This window comes from Pezoporus occidentalis, unplaced genomic scaffold (assembly GCF_034315485.1).
Source record: "Pezoporus occidentalis ecotype Australia unplaced genomic scaffold, CSIRO_AGI_Poc_V1 ctg18, whole genome shotgun sequence".
In the NCBI taxonomy this organism is placed as follows: Eukaryota; Metazoa; Chordata; class Aves; order Psittaciformes; family Psittacidae; genus Pezoporus; species Pezoporus occidentalis.
Window position 1 is genome coordinate 8,404,251 of NW_026913640.1, and position 17,438 is coordinate 8,421,688.

A 17,438-nucleotide genomic window follows, 5' to 3' on the forward strand; every position below is an offset into this window, starting at 1 on the left:
CGGAGGCGGGGCGGGCGGGTGCGCGGGGGAGAGGAGGAGGAAGGCCGGTGGTGCGCAGGGTGGGGGCTGCCTCTGGCAGCGACGCGGCGCTTCCCCGGCTGGTGGCGGGCGGACACGCTGCGGCGCCGCCACCGGCACCGCTTCACCTCCCCGCCCGGGCCGGGGCGGGGCGAGCCGGGGCGAGCCGAGCCGAGCCGAGCGGAGCCGAGCCGAGCGGAGCCGAGCCGAGCCGAGCCGAGCCGAGCCTAGCCTGGGATTGGCTGCGCGGTCGCCTCGTCCCAGAATGCAGCGCATGGCGCGTCATTGAAGAGAGACCATGATGGCGGCGGCCGCATCGGCGGCGGGGGCCCCCGAGGTGATCGCCCAGCTGGAGAACGCGGCCAAAGTGCTCATGGTGAGGCGGCGCGCGCAGCGCCCGGACAGTCCGCGCCGCTCCCCTCTCCCTTTCCCGTCTCCGATCACGCCGCCCGTGGAGCCTCCCGCCGCCCTCGCCCCTCAGGCGCGGGGCTCGGGAGCAGACCGCCGGGGCGCGGAGCCTTCGCCGCTGCCCCATCCGCGCCTTCTCCCTCTTCAGGAATCCCTTGCGCTGTACCTGCTCGTCCTTGTTGCCCCGCAGCCGGGGCTGGCCACAGCAGCGCACGCCTTGCCGGTCATCCATGTGCTGCCCGCGCTGTCCCCGTCTCGGGCAGGTTGCTGGCTTCCCGCCCCGGCGGGGTGTCCCGTCCCCTCACGCCCCGAACCCCTGCACCACCATTGTTCGCCGCAGAAACCTTTGCCGAAGTTGCTTGCGGGTAGCTGTCTCCTGGCACAGGAGCTGGGCCCTGGGGCGCTTCCCGCGGCGGCGGCAGGGCGGAGGGGGTCCTGCCAGCTGCGCGGTCCCGGCCCGACGAGGGCAGTGAGGCACCAGCGGCAGCGCGGAGGCCACCTCGGCCGTGCCGCCCAGCGCCTCTCGCTTCCAGCTTTCCTTTCAGCAGAGCAGCGCGGGGCGACCAGAGCTCACGGTGATGCCGCCTCGGAGCGGATAGTGGCACTTGGCGTCCTGGTCTGCTTATTAGCAGTTAACTGTCCGTGCCACTGTGAGTGTGTTGTGTGCCGCTTTCCATGACTGCGTGGAGAAAAAAGTCCGTGCGGCAAAGAGCAGAAATGGGATGGAGCTGAATGCATGTAGTGACCATTGGTGTTAAAACATCCTAGTCACACATCCTTGTAAAAGTTGTTTGCATGAAAAGCTGTATATTGAGCTATGTCGTTTACAGGTTAGTCGTTAACAGATTTAGATCTTCTAAAAATGTTCAGCTGAAAACCTTCCCCACAAAATTTATCTTATCAAACTGTGATTCCAGCAGAAAGTTTGCAAGTTGTTGGCATCAAAAGAACTTCAAAAGAACCAGGCAACCAGTAGGAAAGTTTGCCTGGTATCTGTAATTGATCAATGGCAAGAGCCTGGATGATTGTGTTTGATGTCTGGCTGAAGCAGCCTCACAGAAGTGACAGGTGATTAGCTCTCCTCATGAGTGTTCTCATCAAAATACATGCGTGTTGCTCCTTGTGAAATCAAAGCCAGAAAATCACTGACTGTTTCCAAATGGGAAAGTAAAGTTGGATAGCTTAGCAACAAGCACTAGCCCTTTTAGAAAAAAGCTTCTCAAAAGTATATGAACAGTGATAAGTTTTAAGCTGTAAACTGCCTTTGGTTCATGCATACCTTGGCAAAACATAACTGCGCACATTATTGCACCTTCTTGTAAGGTCTGTGTATCTCAGTTTTAAAAATAACGCAGTTGCTGAAATTACCAGCAATGTTTGACTGCGTAGGGGAAATCTGTAATGAGTATTATTATGAGACACAACATGTGTGTGGAAGGAAGCTGGCGGTTAGGTAGTTTTCACTATCGAGCTGATAGCGCGTGAGGTGGCACCTCCAAAGTTTTGTAGCTGTGCTAGAAAAGTTAACATTACTTGTGTTGGCATCATCTCCCTAGCATATCCTTGCTAGCACAGAGGGAAAAGCAACTTAATGTGGAGTTAAATAAGAGTGCTAATACAATGAAAAGATGCGCGCCTCTTACACTAACATTTGTGCTTCTGTTGAAGAGTAGCTACTAAACTTGCTGGTAAAAACATGTCTTGGTTCTGCAGGCATGTGGTTGTTGGGATCCTTGTTGAATTCCTAGCTTCCTCTCTCCCTCCAGTCTCTGATAGAATGAAAACTGACTTCTGCAATCATTAGCTTTTTCTTGTTCTTTTCCATTTTCCACAAATGCTCTTGGAAATTTCATAGGCAGCACTGAACTGACAAGAATTAGTTAGATGGCTCTTCCGGAGGAAACAGATATTTAGTAAAGCTATCACTGAGGCTAAAGACCCAGAATTGGGCTTTGAACTGGGCTGGCTGTAGAAGAGCTGTGAAAACTGTTTAGGGTTATTGCACTGTGCTCCTTCTCAAAAATCATCAAGTCTTTGGAGTGATGGAGGAGAGGAGGAGTGCAGCTAACTGCGTGCTTTACAAAGGCAGATGTGAGACTACAGAGACTGAAAGGGTTATGTGCACTGCTTCTGTTCTTTCTCACTAGCAATTATGAAAGAACCTGAACAGTAGTGATCTTAATTTAATTTACACTGTTTGGTAAAATCTGGTAAAAGGTCTGCTTTGGGCTGAGGGTAGGAAGTAGCTGTATGAGGCAGTTTGAAGGTGTGAACTGATGAAGCGATCTGGTGGGATCACTTGGAAAGGTATTTATGTGAAAATATGAGTACCTGGGGGAGAGTTGTGCAAGTAGTGGGGGTCCTGGGTAGAGCCTGGTGCCTTGCAGTGGAGCCATATCTGAAGTGATGGCTGAGGGCAGAGCTGTGAATTGTCTGACAATAGGTGGCAGCAGGTTTCAACTGGGCAGGGAGTTGTGCAGGGATTCAGGGAGGTTTTCTCGAGGCAGATCTGTGGCAGCTGAGACAGTAGCAATTCTTGCAAAATACAGATGGCTGGGGAGGCATCAAAGGTGGTGCAGTGTATCTGAGGATGGAGCAGGGAGTGGTGGTGGTTCATGTGATACTTGTCTTGATTTCAAACTGAAATACTGAGCCTTGAGGAGACTAATGGACTAGAGGAATTCAGACATGCTAATAAAAAAAACTGAATGTGTTCTTTTAGGGTAAGTATAGGTTACTGTGAGCTCTCTTTACCTTTGGTAAGTGTTTTTTGGTTTGGTTTTGTTTTTTTCCTGTTGCTTTGGATTAAATTTTCCTTTGGAAAACTGCTTTTTATACGTCAGATAAGAGATAAGCTAGCTCTGATCTCATAAATTGCTAACCTTTATGGACTCTACAAACCATGGTGTTCAGCGTATGAAAACTGGAAAGAATCAGTCTGTTCTCTCATCAAGTGCAGTTACCAGTACCACTTACCTTTGTTACCAGTAACACCTTTTAAAAAGTTTTTTGTTAAAAAGTTCAAAACGTTCAAAAACCTTAGCTTGGGAAATTACTGAAATTTGCTGTAAGTTGAATTGTTATAAAAGGTGAAACTTGAGTTGTCATTAGCTGTCAAATATGACTTTGAATGCTGGTCCTGTGACAGTTTTCTCTGGTGTGTTTAAAAGCATTTCCTATATGAAAGAGTATGTGCTTTTTGGGTTCTTAATTCCTCTCCATCAAAGCTAAATAATGTTTACTTCAAGTAAGGTCCCCATGGTGCATTGTAACTTAAATCATAAAATGGTGTGTGGCATTTCAGTGCCACAGGCTGATGTACACCTTTGATCTTTGTGACTTTGGCTTGGTGAAGATCATACACCAGCATCTGTATGAGTCACATGAATTTACTGCTCCTCCATTTCCAACTGGCAAGGCATCCCCCAACCAAATGTATAGGGTTTCTATGTATTATGTTCTGTGTAGCTCAGGTGCTAATTAATGCTGAATATAATTAGTTAAGCACTGTCTTAATAGCTGTCTTCATGAATCACAGAAGACATAGGTTGCATTATTAAGGAAAGAAGTGTAAATGTCATCCCATAGGTGAGAGGATGAAGTAGGAAGCGTAAGACTGTTCAGTTTTTGATTAGAGTGTATTAGAGCAGGTTGAAATTTTATAGCAGATGATGTGCTGTGACACCTAAATGTAAATTCACAGGTTATAGGTTATCGTTCTCACCCCTCCAAAAAGGAGTGCTCTGTTCCTACCTACAGCTTCACTTTTGCCCTTGTGCTGAACATATTAATATTGCTGAAATGACATAGGAATTAAAGAAGGGAATGGATTTCTGTCAGGTTAGCAAGACAAATTGGCTGTCTGTGCAGCCATTTAGGTTGCAGGGCTAGCCCAGGAGGGGAGGGCCTGAAATTAGATTGTTGAACATGTACAGGGCTGGTCTACTACTGTTAGTAGTGGTGAGCTGTAAGGTTGGCTCAAGTGTATCATATACCTTCACTGTACAATCTACTTGTACAATTTTCTTAGAGGTTTACAGTGAAAAAGCAAGAAGTTGTAAGTTTCAGAAAGGGAAATTCCAGCTGGAGAGAAGGCAAAAAAGAAATGAACAACACCTTAGTAAGTGTGGTTGGTGAATGCAATGGTGCAGGCTGCCTGGAGAGGCTGTGGGATCTCCCAGCTTTGGAGGTGTTTAACTCTTGACTGAACAAGGCCCTGAAGAGCCTGATCTAACTTTGAAGCAAGTTCTCTTTTGGATGGTGGCAGGGTTGAATGAAGCAAGGTCCAGAGGGCCCTGTCATCCTAAACTGTTCTATGTGATATGGCTGGGTACATTAACAGGTTCACGAGTATTTGAGCAGATTTTTTTTTTTTCTTTTTTTTAAGTTTGTAAACTCTCATCTGTTTGGGGAGTGGTGGTGAGTTCTCTGGGTACTACTTAGTTTGTGGCTTATTCTGCACTTCTGGGGAGGTTTCAGGGTAGTCTAACAATGGTCAGACAAACCTCTCAGATGTTGAAATAAGTTTATAGAATAAGAGCATAAGGGAGCACATTGGTATCCCTAATTTCCAAGACCAAATTGTTTATATCATCTACCCCAAAAATTTGTATGGTTGGCTTTTTTTAACCTGTCTTTCTTGGACTTAAGGGTCATGACAATCCTCATTCCATGAGGAATTTCAGTTTCTCATTGCCACCTGTCTTGTGGGACAGTTTTTCCAGCCTGTGAAGCATGAAGGGTGAAAGGGAGAGATGGACTAGCTCTGATTTGTTATGGCAGGTTACCTGTTGGAAGAAATCAGACAAGTAAATCATTCCAATGCTGAGATTTGTTGGAAGTCCTCCACGTCAATACCCAGCAAAACAAGCTCTCTGCTGTTACAGTTTTGGATGAGGCCAGATGTCTGCCCAGCTGAGTTCTGTTTCTAGTGATGGTCTCTAACTGCTGATTTGGAGAAAGGGCCTGAAAAATAATCCTTTCACTAGTGTACACTTTACCTTACTTGAATTTAGCAATTTCAGGAACTTGAGGTAGCATCATTGTGTTTAATAATTGTTGGTCAACTTTTCTTCCATGAATTTGCCCAGTTGTTTCTGTAATGCATTTATATTTTATGTTTTCTTAGTATTTATATTATACTTGTCTGATAGCAACGAGTTTCATAGGTGATTTTGGAAAAAAACCCCACATTATGTTCTTTGAGAGAAGCCTGCTGTTTGATAATTTAATTCCTTCTTGAATTATAAGAAATGCCTGATCATTGTTCTGATTTTTCTTCTATGATACTGCATTGTTCAGTCAACTGTTAGTTAAACTGAAGGCTCTTGTCATTTTTTCTGTGTGGTAGATTCTCCACATACCTAATCATCTCTGTACTCCTCTGTAGCTTTTCATGATACCATTTTTGAAATGGGCTGATCGGAACTGCATTCTTTTGTTATGTGGGTACTTGAGGATTTTAGATGGTTGTAAATTTTTGGTATTCTTCTGTATTTTTTTCCTAATAGTACTTAACACTGATTTTCTTTTATTCAGAGCAGCAAGGTGATGTTTTCAGAGGACTAGGCCCAAGTTAATCAGATCACTTTCTGGAGTGGTACCAAATAACTTAGAGTCCATCATGTGTATGTACAGTTTTTCGTCCTTTTCCTTAAGAACTGGTATGGCTGGTGCTTTTTATAAGCACATAGTTCAGATTAAAGGTTGGGAGATAAGTATGTGCAGTGTGCAGTATGCTAATAAAACTTTTATTTGGGAGCTGAGAACAAATGTGCATGGAGGATACCCAGACTAAGGGTGGGGAGCTGGGAATAAGAATATGAGGTTTGATAGAGATTCTGCTGTCTTTGGAAAGTAAACATAGCATCTGATTAAATGGGATTCTTCATGCTTAGAGCTTGTTTCCTGTGGCTGTTTCATAGAGGGAATATTCATCTTTTTGAATCAGGGTGTTGTTTCACACTCATTTGACATATCACTGTTTCATTGGCATATTTCTGTATTTTGTTCTGAGTCGTCAATGGAAATACTGTGTGTCTGCTGCTAGATTTGTCTGCTGGGGAGCTTCATTAGTCTGTAACTGCATCTGGATAATTCTTCTGGCACTACCTACTGCTCTCTTCCCTTTAACCTGCTTCCTAAGAGTCTTATCGTTGTTATGCTAATCTGTGTTCATTAGTTAGTTAACAGCTTTCGCTATGGAGAGGTGGAATAAATCCTCCTGATTATTAAGTTGAGCTGATGCTGTCACAAGCAGCTAAGTAAAATACTCCTTTTCATCAATTTCTGACATTGTCTTGGTAATAAAAAGTATGTTTGGATTAGGTATATATAAGATCTCCCCTTCTGTGTCCTGATTTGATGTAGGGGTGGAATTCGGGGTTTGGATGACCATGTCCTTTTCCATTTTTCCAGAGGAAAATGGTGTTTTTTGTACTTACCTTCTTTTCTGCTTTCCTCAGCTTCCCCAGAACAAACCAAAGCGGAACTGATGCCAGTGTTGGGGCAGTGACCTGATAGATGGAATGGGGTAACATTTGGAGTAATTTTGATGCATAGTGGAGTGTATGGGTAGCATAAAAACACATACATGCTGGGAAAGGTGTCGTAGAAAGGAGGGTGCCAGATCTGAGCTGTTGGAGATGTTGATAGGAATCTTCAGTTCTTCATCCAGTTAAAGTCTGCCAAAACATCTGTTGAATGACTAGCTGTTCAAATAGGGATTTTAATAGGGATTTTGTTTGTTTCTTTAGATTTTTAATGGAAAATACACTTAATTTGGATTAATATAGGAGCAGGTGAATGAACATTTTATTGCTTTTGTTACTCTAGAAATAGGTAAACTTGTTTAGTAATACCTATCAGATTGAAAATTTACAGAACTATAAAAGTGAATGTGAAGAAAGTATAAAGATTTATCATGGTTTGTGCTGAAATTATGAATGTCAGTATTTACCATCATGTAGTAGAGCTGTGTTATGTGCAAGCTGTGGAAATGGTGGAGGCACAGCTGTAGTAGTGTTGAAAATATGCCTTATGCCATTGTCTCCTGAAGGCTTTCTTGAAGTAATTTGTGGCTGTGAAATAAAAGCATTGAAAGGTATTTTGCCATGGAATTTTACTGTTTATGACAGGTGTTCCTGGGATTTCAAAAGGTTTGGCCAAAGTGAAGCATATCTGAATTCCAAGGCTTGCAAGTGTGACATGGATATAGGCTAAGTTTTCGCAGAAGCCTAATAGTGAGTGGCTGAGGAAAAACATTACTTGTCTTTTTACTGCATTGATTATCTGCTAGTTTAGTGAGCTGGACTAGCTAATGAAAGGACCTGCCAGCTGCCAAAGCTAGCATGAAGTAATAATGTGTGTCTAGGAGTGGAGAGGAATTAACATGGTTGGAAGGAGAGGAAGAAACTATCCGTCGCTGCATTGCCTTTCAAAGAGCCACAGTCTTGGAGCTCTGGAGAGGCAGCCCCTGGCCACTAATATCAACTTAGTGATAGGATCTATCTCAACACTAGGCTTAGGGTCCTGTTGTAACAAAGGAAAAGAATACCAGCATTCTTCCTAAATGTGTTTTGAAACCTGTTAATGGGAAGAGCTGCAGAAAAGTTAACGTGATAGTTGTCTATCTGTGTACTTCCGTGAAGTATTCTGTTTTCTTGGTAAGAGAGGACAGTAATACTTAGAGTGCTGGCGTTCTAAGGGTGTTGCTGTAGAATGATGTTAAGGCTGTATTGGAGTGAAGGAGGGCAGAGGCAGTTTGTAGAATTCAAAATCAAGGTTACAGCTTCATTAACACAGGAGTCTGAAAATCCAGTAGCTGGGCGTACTGCAGAGGCTGGTGCATTGGCCTGTGCCACAGGGCATCTGTGGCTCTGGATATAGGCATCTGTTTGTACAGAGATCAGTGGTGCAGTTGGATGAAAACTGTAATTGAATTATACCATCCTTTATTATTATAAAACTATTCCAATTATTGTGGCATTAGTGATGATGTGCAAACAGTATCAAAGCTAACAAACAGCAGAAACAATTGTACAAACACAAACCACACTGGCTCAATTAAGCACTTTTTGATGGATTACTGCGGAACTGCCACTTTTCTGTCACATGGCAGCACAAAAGATATCATACCTCCATGCCATGTGGCTGGGGACAGAAGGAAGGTTCCCATGGTGGTGATGTGGGGACAAGCATCATCCTCTCTGGACGAGGATCTACATGTGTAATTTCTCTGCCTCGGCCACACAGTGAAGACTCTTCTGGTTTTGCTGATTTTATCTGGCTCTGCAAATAGGTGGTACTCAGGGTTTTGGAATGAACTTCCCAAAACTTGATCTACCATAGCTTGGGCTTGTGTCAGTGGTCTTGGCATCACGTGAGCCCATAAGTCAGTTCCTCAGTTGTCTTGCTGTGACGTTACCCAGACATTGTTGGCACTGGCAGACCCTGCCTGCTGTTTCACCTTACAACTCTGTTAAGTTTCCTCTTAAGTTACACTCCTCATCTTAAAGCTACATTTTGCACGTTTGTGACTGGTGGATTTCATGGGGACTCCTCCACAACATCTCTCTATATAGATGTGTATATAGGAACTGGAGATGCCCAAATGGGAGACCGGGTCTGTATCTCAGTTGCAACAGGACTGCAGCCCTGACAGGGAAAAAGGGGAGATGTATGTTCACCTTTGCAGCTACAGATGCTGGTTTGATATGAGGTGCCTTAAAGCTGAATTTGTGTGTTGTTAAAGCAGTGGCTGAAAAGCATTACTTTAAACTTCACTGATCTTATGTGCAACCAGAACTTTGGGTATTTTCTGCACTGATCATAATTATGTTTTGTTGTTGTTTTTTGTTTTTTTTTTATTTCTTTAATTAAGGTGTTAACTGTTCACATTTAGTTTAGTTTTATAATCTCTTCAGTCACTGACTTCTACTGTTTGCTCTGCTAATAATGCTGCTATTTAACTTTTCTTTCAACCATTATTTTTTGATAGCTTCCCGTATGGGTACATCTTGCATTGTTATTGAGGAAATGTGCAAATAGGTTTACCAAACACGTACAGTTCTCCCTAGTGAAGAAAGCATGAATAGTGCTCTCCTTACCCATCAACAGCAACAGCAAAAGCCCAACCCAAAAACCAAACATGCTTTGCCCTGAGAGAATTAGGGAGGCTTAGCTACAAAGCCTTTATTTTGTGAGGTTGTTTAAAGTGGGATTAAGAACAGATGTTGGGTAGCTTCAGGATAATAAATTGTTTAGTGGAGAATATATAAATATTAAATTCTAATATCATGAGAATGGCAGTATGGTTTCTGGAGCTGTTCTCCTGTTCATGTTACAATAACATTCCCTCTAACAGTGCTGACAATAAAATATATAATTGTGACCACATTTCTTCACAGTCATTTTTCGGTAAGTATGTAGAGCCTTGTGACTGTTCAGAATTTAAGACTTTGTTAATTTATGCAGGTTTCTTAGACTGAACTCAGGCACTTAACTTTAAGGGAGTCTCAAAATTATCACTTCTAAATACAACCCCAAAATGTGTGTATGTGGAATAAAAAAATCTTCATTAAAAAAATATGCTTTTTGGAAGAGGATTTCTCGAAATACGTATTGTATGTCTGCTCCTCTGTATATTGAAGGATGAACACAGAGATATGTGACTTCTTTGGTAACCTGGTTCAGTCTGTATCTGCAAGAACAGAACAAAGTAGTAAAACAAGGTACAAGTAAATGACATCCTACCTTCTCAAGTATGTACAATTCTAGATACGTTTTTGCCATGTTCCAGTAATGGGTAAAATGTTAGGGAAAGGTGCTTTTTCCAGGTGTATTTAGAAAAGGCCAGATTTTTTCCTGGTTTTGAGTGAAAGAAGTTATTCACTTCATAAAATAATTTTCAGTTTCACAATTTCTCTTGGCTTCCTTATCTTCCAGGCTGGCTTAGGTGATGAGCTTCCTCCACTGGCCTCTAATCGGTTTCTCTGTTTTTACTAAACTTTGATTTCATCTCTCTGGAGCTACATTTCGGTTTGCTTACATGATTCAGGTATTGTTTTGCATGTAGTTTACTTACGTCTTCCTGTAAGTTTTCATTAATGCCCCAACAGTTAAAAGCCATTAGTAAATGTGGTTTAGGCCATGCCATTTTGAAAGCACACTAAGCCAAAGAAGTTTTCCATATCAAAGTTAGATAAACTTCGAAAACGCTAAGATCTCCCTTATCTTGCCTTTAATCTCCTCCTTCTAAATAACTATGATGGGACAAAATAGTTATGAAATTTTATCAAGGTTGATGGAGGAGGAGGTGCTGAAACCTGGATGTTGGCAGAGAATCTGGCTGTCCTTTGTGCCTGCCTTTCTTAGTTTGGTTAGAGGAAACCCTTCTGTGATAACAGGCAAAGCCTAAACTCTCAGAAAACAAAATGCATTTGTTTAAATCTGTCATTGAGTGATGACTTCTTTGTTGGGGTTGTAGATGAGGCAGATAGGGGGTTACCCATGTGATGTCCTGTTTTGTCTGTGTCATGCTTACTGTAGAAGGCTAGATGTGAGTAAAAATAATTCCACTCTTGCAGCAATGGGTGGTTATAGTTGCTCTTTCAGCAAGTATAATTTGAAATTGGACATCAAGAAAAAACATACTGTAAGGCACTTCTTCACAAACTAATAATATTAAAGTTTCTCTTGCTAGAGGAGAGCTGTTGCTGACTATATTTCATGTACAGTGGGCCTGAAAATAGTTTGTATATCATGACCATCCAAACTTGTGCACTTTGGAAAATGAGTATTGCCACTACCAGGATTATTATGATCTGTTGTCTAGTAGAAGGGGGGGGGGGGGGGGGTCACAATGGTTCTTTACTTAAAACTTTGTCTTGAAATTCACTGTTACAATCCTGGCATTTTTTGTTAAGCTATGTTTTATAGTTACAGAGATGAACTACCTGAATCTTATGATCAAGTTGCAAATTAGGATTTCAAGGGCTGTGGATGGGCTAGAGTTCAGTCTTTGGAGAACCAGGACCTGTCATGGGGGATGATCCACCCTGCAGCAGAGGCTGCGATATGTGTTGATGCTGAGATTCAGAATTCTCCTTCTCAGCCTCTGCAGGCTCTTGACCTGAACTTAGGATCCATATTTCTTCTATGCCTCCTTGCAGGGGAAAAAAGAGAAGCACCTGTAGTTGGTGGCAGCTGGGGGGACAGTTTGGTCCATTTCCACCAACCTTTCTTGCTGCAGGATGAGGAGCTCAAGTTCAGCTCCAGGAGACAGGGGAAGGAAGCAGGAGAGCAGGACTTGAGTGAATGCAGTTGCAGTAAGGGCACTTTATGGCTTTTTGTATTCTTTCTGTATCCTTTAGTAATAGGATAGAAATCCTTTTAGGGTTCCTGTGCAACCGGAGTAATGATATGTCATTCCTATTGACGGCATGTTGCTTTGTAGGATCCTACTGACTTCAAGGGACTCTGCATGGATTTGCCCATTGCTATCAGCCAGGTGTTTCACATTACTCTGCTCAACAGAACTGTGGGTCAGACCTTGCTTGTGTTTTGAAACATTAGAACAGTGCATGTGGAGATTAGCAAACAAATAACATGTAAGTTAAGGGTCTGAACTGTAACCTTGTGTCAGCATTCATCCTCTGGCTGTCCACAGCCAGAAGGCTACCATAAGCTAAGTTATAGGACAGTTCTCAGATTTATTGGTTGTTAGTGTGCTCTTGGGATACAAAGAATTAAATAATTTTTCCAAATTCTGTTGGAACAGTCCTTTGTAGGGTGGATGGAGTCTGAGCCGATCCTGATCACCTCATTCTTCCAGAAGAGCATTTTCAATGGCATGAGTCAATGTCCTGTTAGTTTAGTTGAATTTGTGGATTTTCTTGTTGAGCAATATGCACTGTAGTCATTGTAGTCACTGTAGTTTCACTGCCCTGGACTTCAAGAGGGCAGACTTTGGCCTCTTCAGGAAACTGCTTAGTAAGGTTTCATGTGATATAGCCCTTGAGGGCAGGGGGACCCAAGAATCTTGGTTGATATTCAAGGATCACCTGCTACAAGCTCAGGAGTGTTGCATCTCAACTAGAAGGAAGTGCAGCAGGAGGGCCAGGAGACCTCCTTGGATGGATAAGGAGCTGCTGAGGAAAATTCAATTGAAAAAAGAGGCTTATAATAAGTGGAAGCAAGGACAGGCGGCCTGGGAAGAGTACAGGGATGTTGTCCGGGAAGCTGGGGACCAGGTTAGGAAAGCTAAGGCTCAGTTAGAATTAAACTTAGCTAGGGATGCTAAAGATAACAGGGAGGGATTCTGCAGGTACATAGCAAATAAAAGACAGACTAGGGAGAACGTGGGCCCTTTCTGGAAGCTACCAGGAGAAGTGGGTACCCTGGATTTGAAGAAGGCTGAGGTTCTGAATGACTTCTTTGCTTCAGTCTTCACTGGCAAGGGCTCTGACCAAACCACCCAAGTCTTGGAAGGCAGACGCAGGGACTGTGGGAATGAAGACCTTGGGCCCACTGTAGGGGAGGATCTGGTTCGAGACCATCTTAAAAATCTGAACGTGCACAAGTCCATGGGACCTGATGAGATCCACGAGGACGATCAGGGGACTGGAGCACCTCCTGCATGAAGTCCGGCTGAGAAAGTTGGGGCTGTTCAGCCTGGAGAAGAGAAGGCTGCGTGGAGACCTCATAGCAGCCTTCCAGTATCTGAAGGGGTGCTATAGGGATGCTGGGGAGGGACTTTCCATTAGGGATTGTAGTGACAGGACAAGGGGTAACGGGTTAAAACTTAAACAGGAGAAGTTTAGTTTGGATATAAAGAGGAAGCTCTTTACTGTGAGTGTGGTGAGGCACTGGAATGGGTTGCCCAGGGAGGCTGTGAATGCTCCATCCCTGGCAGGGTTCAAGGCCAGGTTGGGCGAGGCTTTGAGTCATAAGGTTTAGTGTGATGTGTCCCTGCCCATGGCAGGGCGGTTGGAACTAGATGATCTTAAGGTCCTTTCCAACCCTAACTGTTCTATGATTCTAAAAGAGAAAGTCCTAAATGAATTGTGTGAGGAGACAGGCAACAGTGAGAGCTGACAGTGGGTGAACAGCTTACATAGGTACGTAGACCAGCTATGGACATCTGTTTGTCAATGTTGTACTACAGGTACCCCTGAGGGCTTCATTATCCTCTATTCTTTCTTCTTGCATCTCTATGATCCTGCTTTCTTAAAAAAAGACTCCATCTTCCTCCCTTTTGCTTTCCAAGTTCTACCTGCTTTTCTTCAAGTAGCAGGTCTTGGGTGCCTGTTTTGATATGGAGAAGCAGACATGAGCAGTGGAGGCAGTTCCTCTGCAGACTGGTTGCCACAAATGATGTATCTGTATGTGTACATACACATGTGTAGTGAACACAAAATGTATTGTACGTATAAATGAGTGGTCATGTCAGTGGAGAAGCCGTACCAGTCTATATTTGAGGGTTAAATTGTTAGTGGAGAAATAAAATCTTGATAGTTTTTGTTGTCTGTCTTGGAAGTCTTACCTCAGAAAACGTATTGATGGTAATGATTTTCTCTGGCTCCCTAGTCAATTAATGTGTGTGTAGATATATATATATATATATATATATATATACACGTATATGCATAGTATCTTAGATGAGACCATTTCAGAACTGAGAATAGATCTTACCTTAGACCACAATTTATCTCCTGGTTTACTTACAAAAGACTAAAAAGTACTTCAGCTCCAAAATACAAAGCAAAAACTGATTAAAAAAAAAGAAGTATTTTTTTCCCCGATTAAGTCTCTGCATGAAAGCAAGATGTGAGTGAGTAGATGTGTAGGAGGCAGTTCCTCCAGTAGTCACGCATTTGTTCCAAATATACACTGAAAAATACTGGGCACCTGGGGGTTTAAATAATTCAAATCATAATTACTCTTGTGAAAGATATTTTTTTAAGAGAAGTTTTTGTTCAGGAAGACTTAAATCTCCACCATGTTGTCTCTACTGCAGGTCTGGTCAGATGCTGTCTGCTGCATCTTTCTTATGGATCTTTAGACATGCTCTTTGAGTATCTTTTAAGCTGGAAGATGAGTTACTGTTCTAGCTTAAATGATTATTTGAAAAACAAGTGCAAAGGAAGTAATGGGCACATAGTTGAAGTTGTTTATTACACTAGCTAGGTTTTCTGTAGAAACTTAGCTATTACTCAAGCTAAGTAGGCTCTGGCAGTCATGTAACGAGAGATCTGGATTGCAGAAGCTTCTATCGATATCAGTTGTCTAAACTGCCTTCTGGCCTGGTGCCCAAGGCAGGAACATCTGATCCACTTGTAAAGCAGTTACTGAATGCTTCAGAGCTGAGCATCTTTGTGTAGCCTGAATTTTGTCGGCTGCTGGCATCTGCTTCATGAGTGGATCCTTTCATTGTTAGGTATCAACATCTGCTAGAGAAGTAGAGTGAATAGCTGAGAACAAAAGTGTGGATAATCATTCAGCTGTCTGTGTCTGACCCCTGTATTCGATCTCTTTGATTAGATAGTTTATTTTATTAGCTATTGGATGTGCTGTGATACACTGTAGGAAAAAAACTTACTTAAACTCTTGAAAAGTGTTGCTGCTAAAACTGCAATGGAGGCCCATGACTTCCACAGAAGTCAGGGAAATGTGGTTTTTGGGTGTGTTGCTTGATGTGACTTTGGTAAAGTTGGAATCTCCTTATTCTGAGAATCTGATTCTTTTGTATAACTTGCCTATATAGCAGAATTTGCTGCAGAGTAATTCTCTTCAGGTATTGTTATTTAAGATACAGAAATCTGGTTTTAGGGCTTCTGCATCTTAGTAGAATGCATCTTAGTAGAAGAGCACAGTAAGTTAAAATTTCATAACTTTTGATTATTCAAGGATGTTGCAGCTAAAACAATTGCTTATGTGGGTAGAGTAGTATATTTTGCTGTCCTAAATGTAGTATGTGCCCTAGTTAAAAATTATTGCTTGGGCTTGTGTTTGATAACATTTTTTTTTTCCTCTTTCTCCGATTCACCCCCCCCCCCTTACTCCTCAGCTATGTTATCACCATCACATGGTGTTCCCCTGCACATGCTTCTCAAGTTCACTCATGATCTTTCTTCTCTGCATATGCCTCACTGTTTCTTGGCTTCCCTACCTCCTGGGACATGTTGGCAAACCATCTGGGCTTCCTTTCTTCCTTGCTTCTCTGAGCATGTTTTGCCTGATGGTGGCTGTCAGCAAGGTCCAGGCCCAATGGTGCCATTGCCATCTGTGGTGGCTTGTGCTCATCCTTGTATATTGATAGAGATTCAGTTTCTTATTCTTGTCTCTGTTGGGCTTCAAGGCTCTCTGCAGTCTAGACACCATTCTGACGAACAACTGACGTGTTGAATTGTTTTTTCATAAGCTGGTAACAGCTCACAGACCAGAGTTCTAGAATAGTTTTATTTTACCTCTTGATTGCAGGGAAGGCAACAGTCCCCTACATATTTGGTGAGGCTTGGTTTGGAGAGTTTGTGGTGGATTTTGAGTCACACTTCAGTAGAAATCTCGGATTTTTGTTTCTATCCTTGTCAAGTTTGTAATGTACTTTACTTGTAGACATAAACATTGCCTTTGGCAAGAAAGTTCCTTCTTGGCTTTAGTAGTAGCAGGTACAAGCAATTCGATCTTCTTTTTTTAAACCCAAGAAAATTCTCTTAGCAGGCATGTTTGCCTTTCCATAATCCTACTGGTGTTTGGACTGTACTGTTCATAGGGGACTTCTTTTTGTAGGTGGGAATAGTGTGGGTGTCAGCTGAAAACACTCTGGTGCAGACTCCAGCAAAGTCTGGAGGAGTGCATAACTATTGTTTGTGACTTGCTAATAAGCAGATTTTCTCCAGTATAATTGTAGGAATATGCTGGATTCTGTTTGTTCAGTGCTGTCTTGCCATAGCAAAAGTCTATGAAAAATTAGACTTTGCCTCTAGCAAACGTCTCTGCAAGCAAATGGGAATGCCGTTTATCCCATCCTTCATTATGTTTATACACCATGATGGGGAGGATTTTTCTTAATAAAACCAGATGTAGAGATAACAGTGTAAACTAGCTGACTAAATCTTATTTATATAGAAAAACCTAACCCATTATTGATTTTAATAATAATGTCACTTGAATGTTAGAAGTTAATTTTAAGATACTGTCACTGTCTACAAGTGACCAATAAGTAATATTTTCTGGCACCTAAAACCATTAAGAAAATATTGTCACTTCTAGTATATAATAAAAAAAATGTTATATTTTGTATGTGTGTGATCATCAACATGAAACTGCCCAAACAGAATCACCTGGGGGAGGGATTTGATACTTCTGATTGTTTTTTTTAAAGCCAAAACTGTGTTTAGAAGTTGGGGGAAGGAGCAAAAAAAGCAGACACCACTTCAAATATGGATGTGGTGGTAGTTCTTTGGCCTGTTATTGGCGTATGCATGGTGACTTCAGCTGTAGTCTTATGAGGAGAGCATCTGATTATTTGCAACCCATTTGCTGCCTTTCTTATGGCTCTATTATCTTCATTGCTTGGCACTCTCCACTGTGACAAGTCGAATTATAGATATATTTTTTAAAAGGTATATTACTGAGGTAATAAATGCTTGTACTAAGCATGTTGTTCTGAATATGTATGTGTAACTTCAGATTCGCTAAATGCATCTAATTACTGATTCAATTTAAGACAAAACTGAGCCCTCAAGCCTCTTATTTTTATCCCTTATTTTTCGATATGTACATTCACCAGGTATCTTCTAGCTCTGTGTGTGTTTTTCAAATGACAGTTGGTCCAACCCTTTCTCATATCTACTTCTTTTCTGTTCTGTCACTATGAATTTATATTTAAAATTATTTGTAATATCTGTTTGCGTTAATCAGTTTCTTCCTGGGTAACATATGCCACATTTTTAGCCTTTTTAATCATTTCCAGTTGTTTTGTCCTTTCTTGTAGCATCAGTGAATAATTG

General features: G+C 42.2%; 1 protein-coding gene across 1 annotated transcript in view; it reads left to right on the plus strand.

Moving 5' to 3' along the window:
- The first annotated feature begins 223 nt into the window (after positions 1–223).
- XPO4 (exportin 4) overlaps positions 224–17,438 on the plus strand; it is a 71,246-nt gene continuing 54,031 nt past the window's right edge. Inside the window, exon 1 of the mRNA XM_062615228.1 lies at positions 224–394. Within this exon, the coding sequence (XP_062471212.1) occupies positions 317–394 (78 nt within the window). The 5' untranslated portion in view covers positions 224–316. The remainder of the gene's footprint in view (positions 395–17,438) is intronic.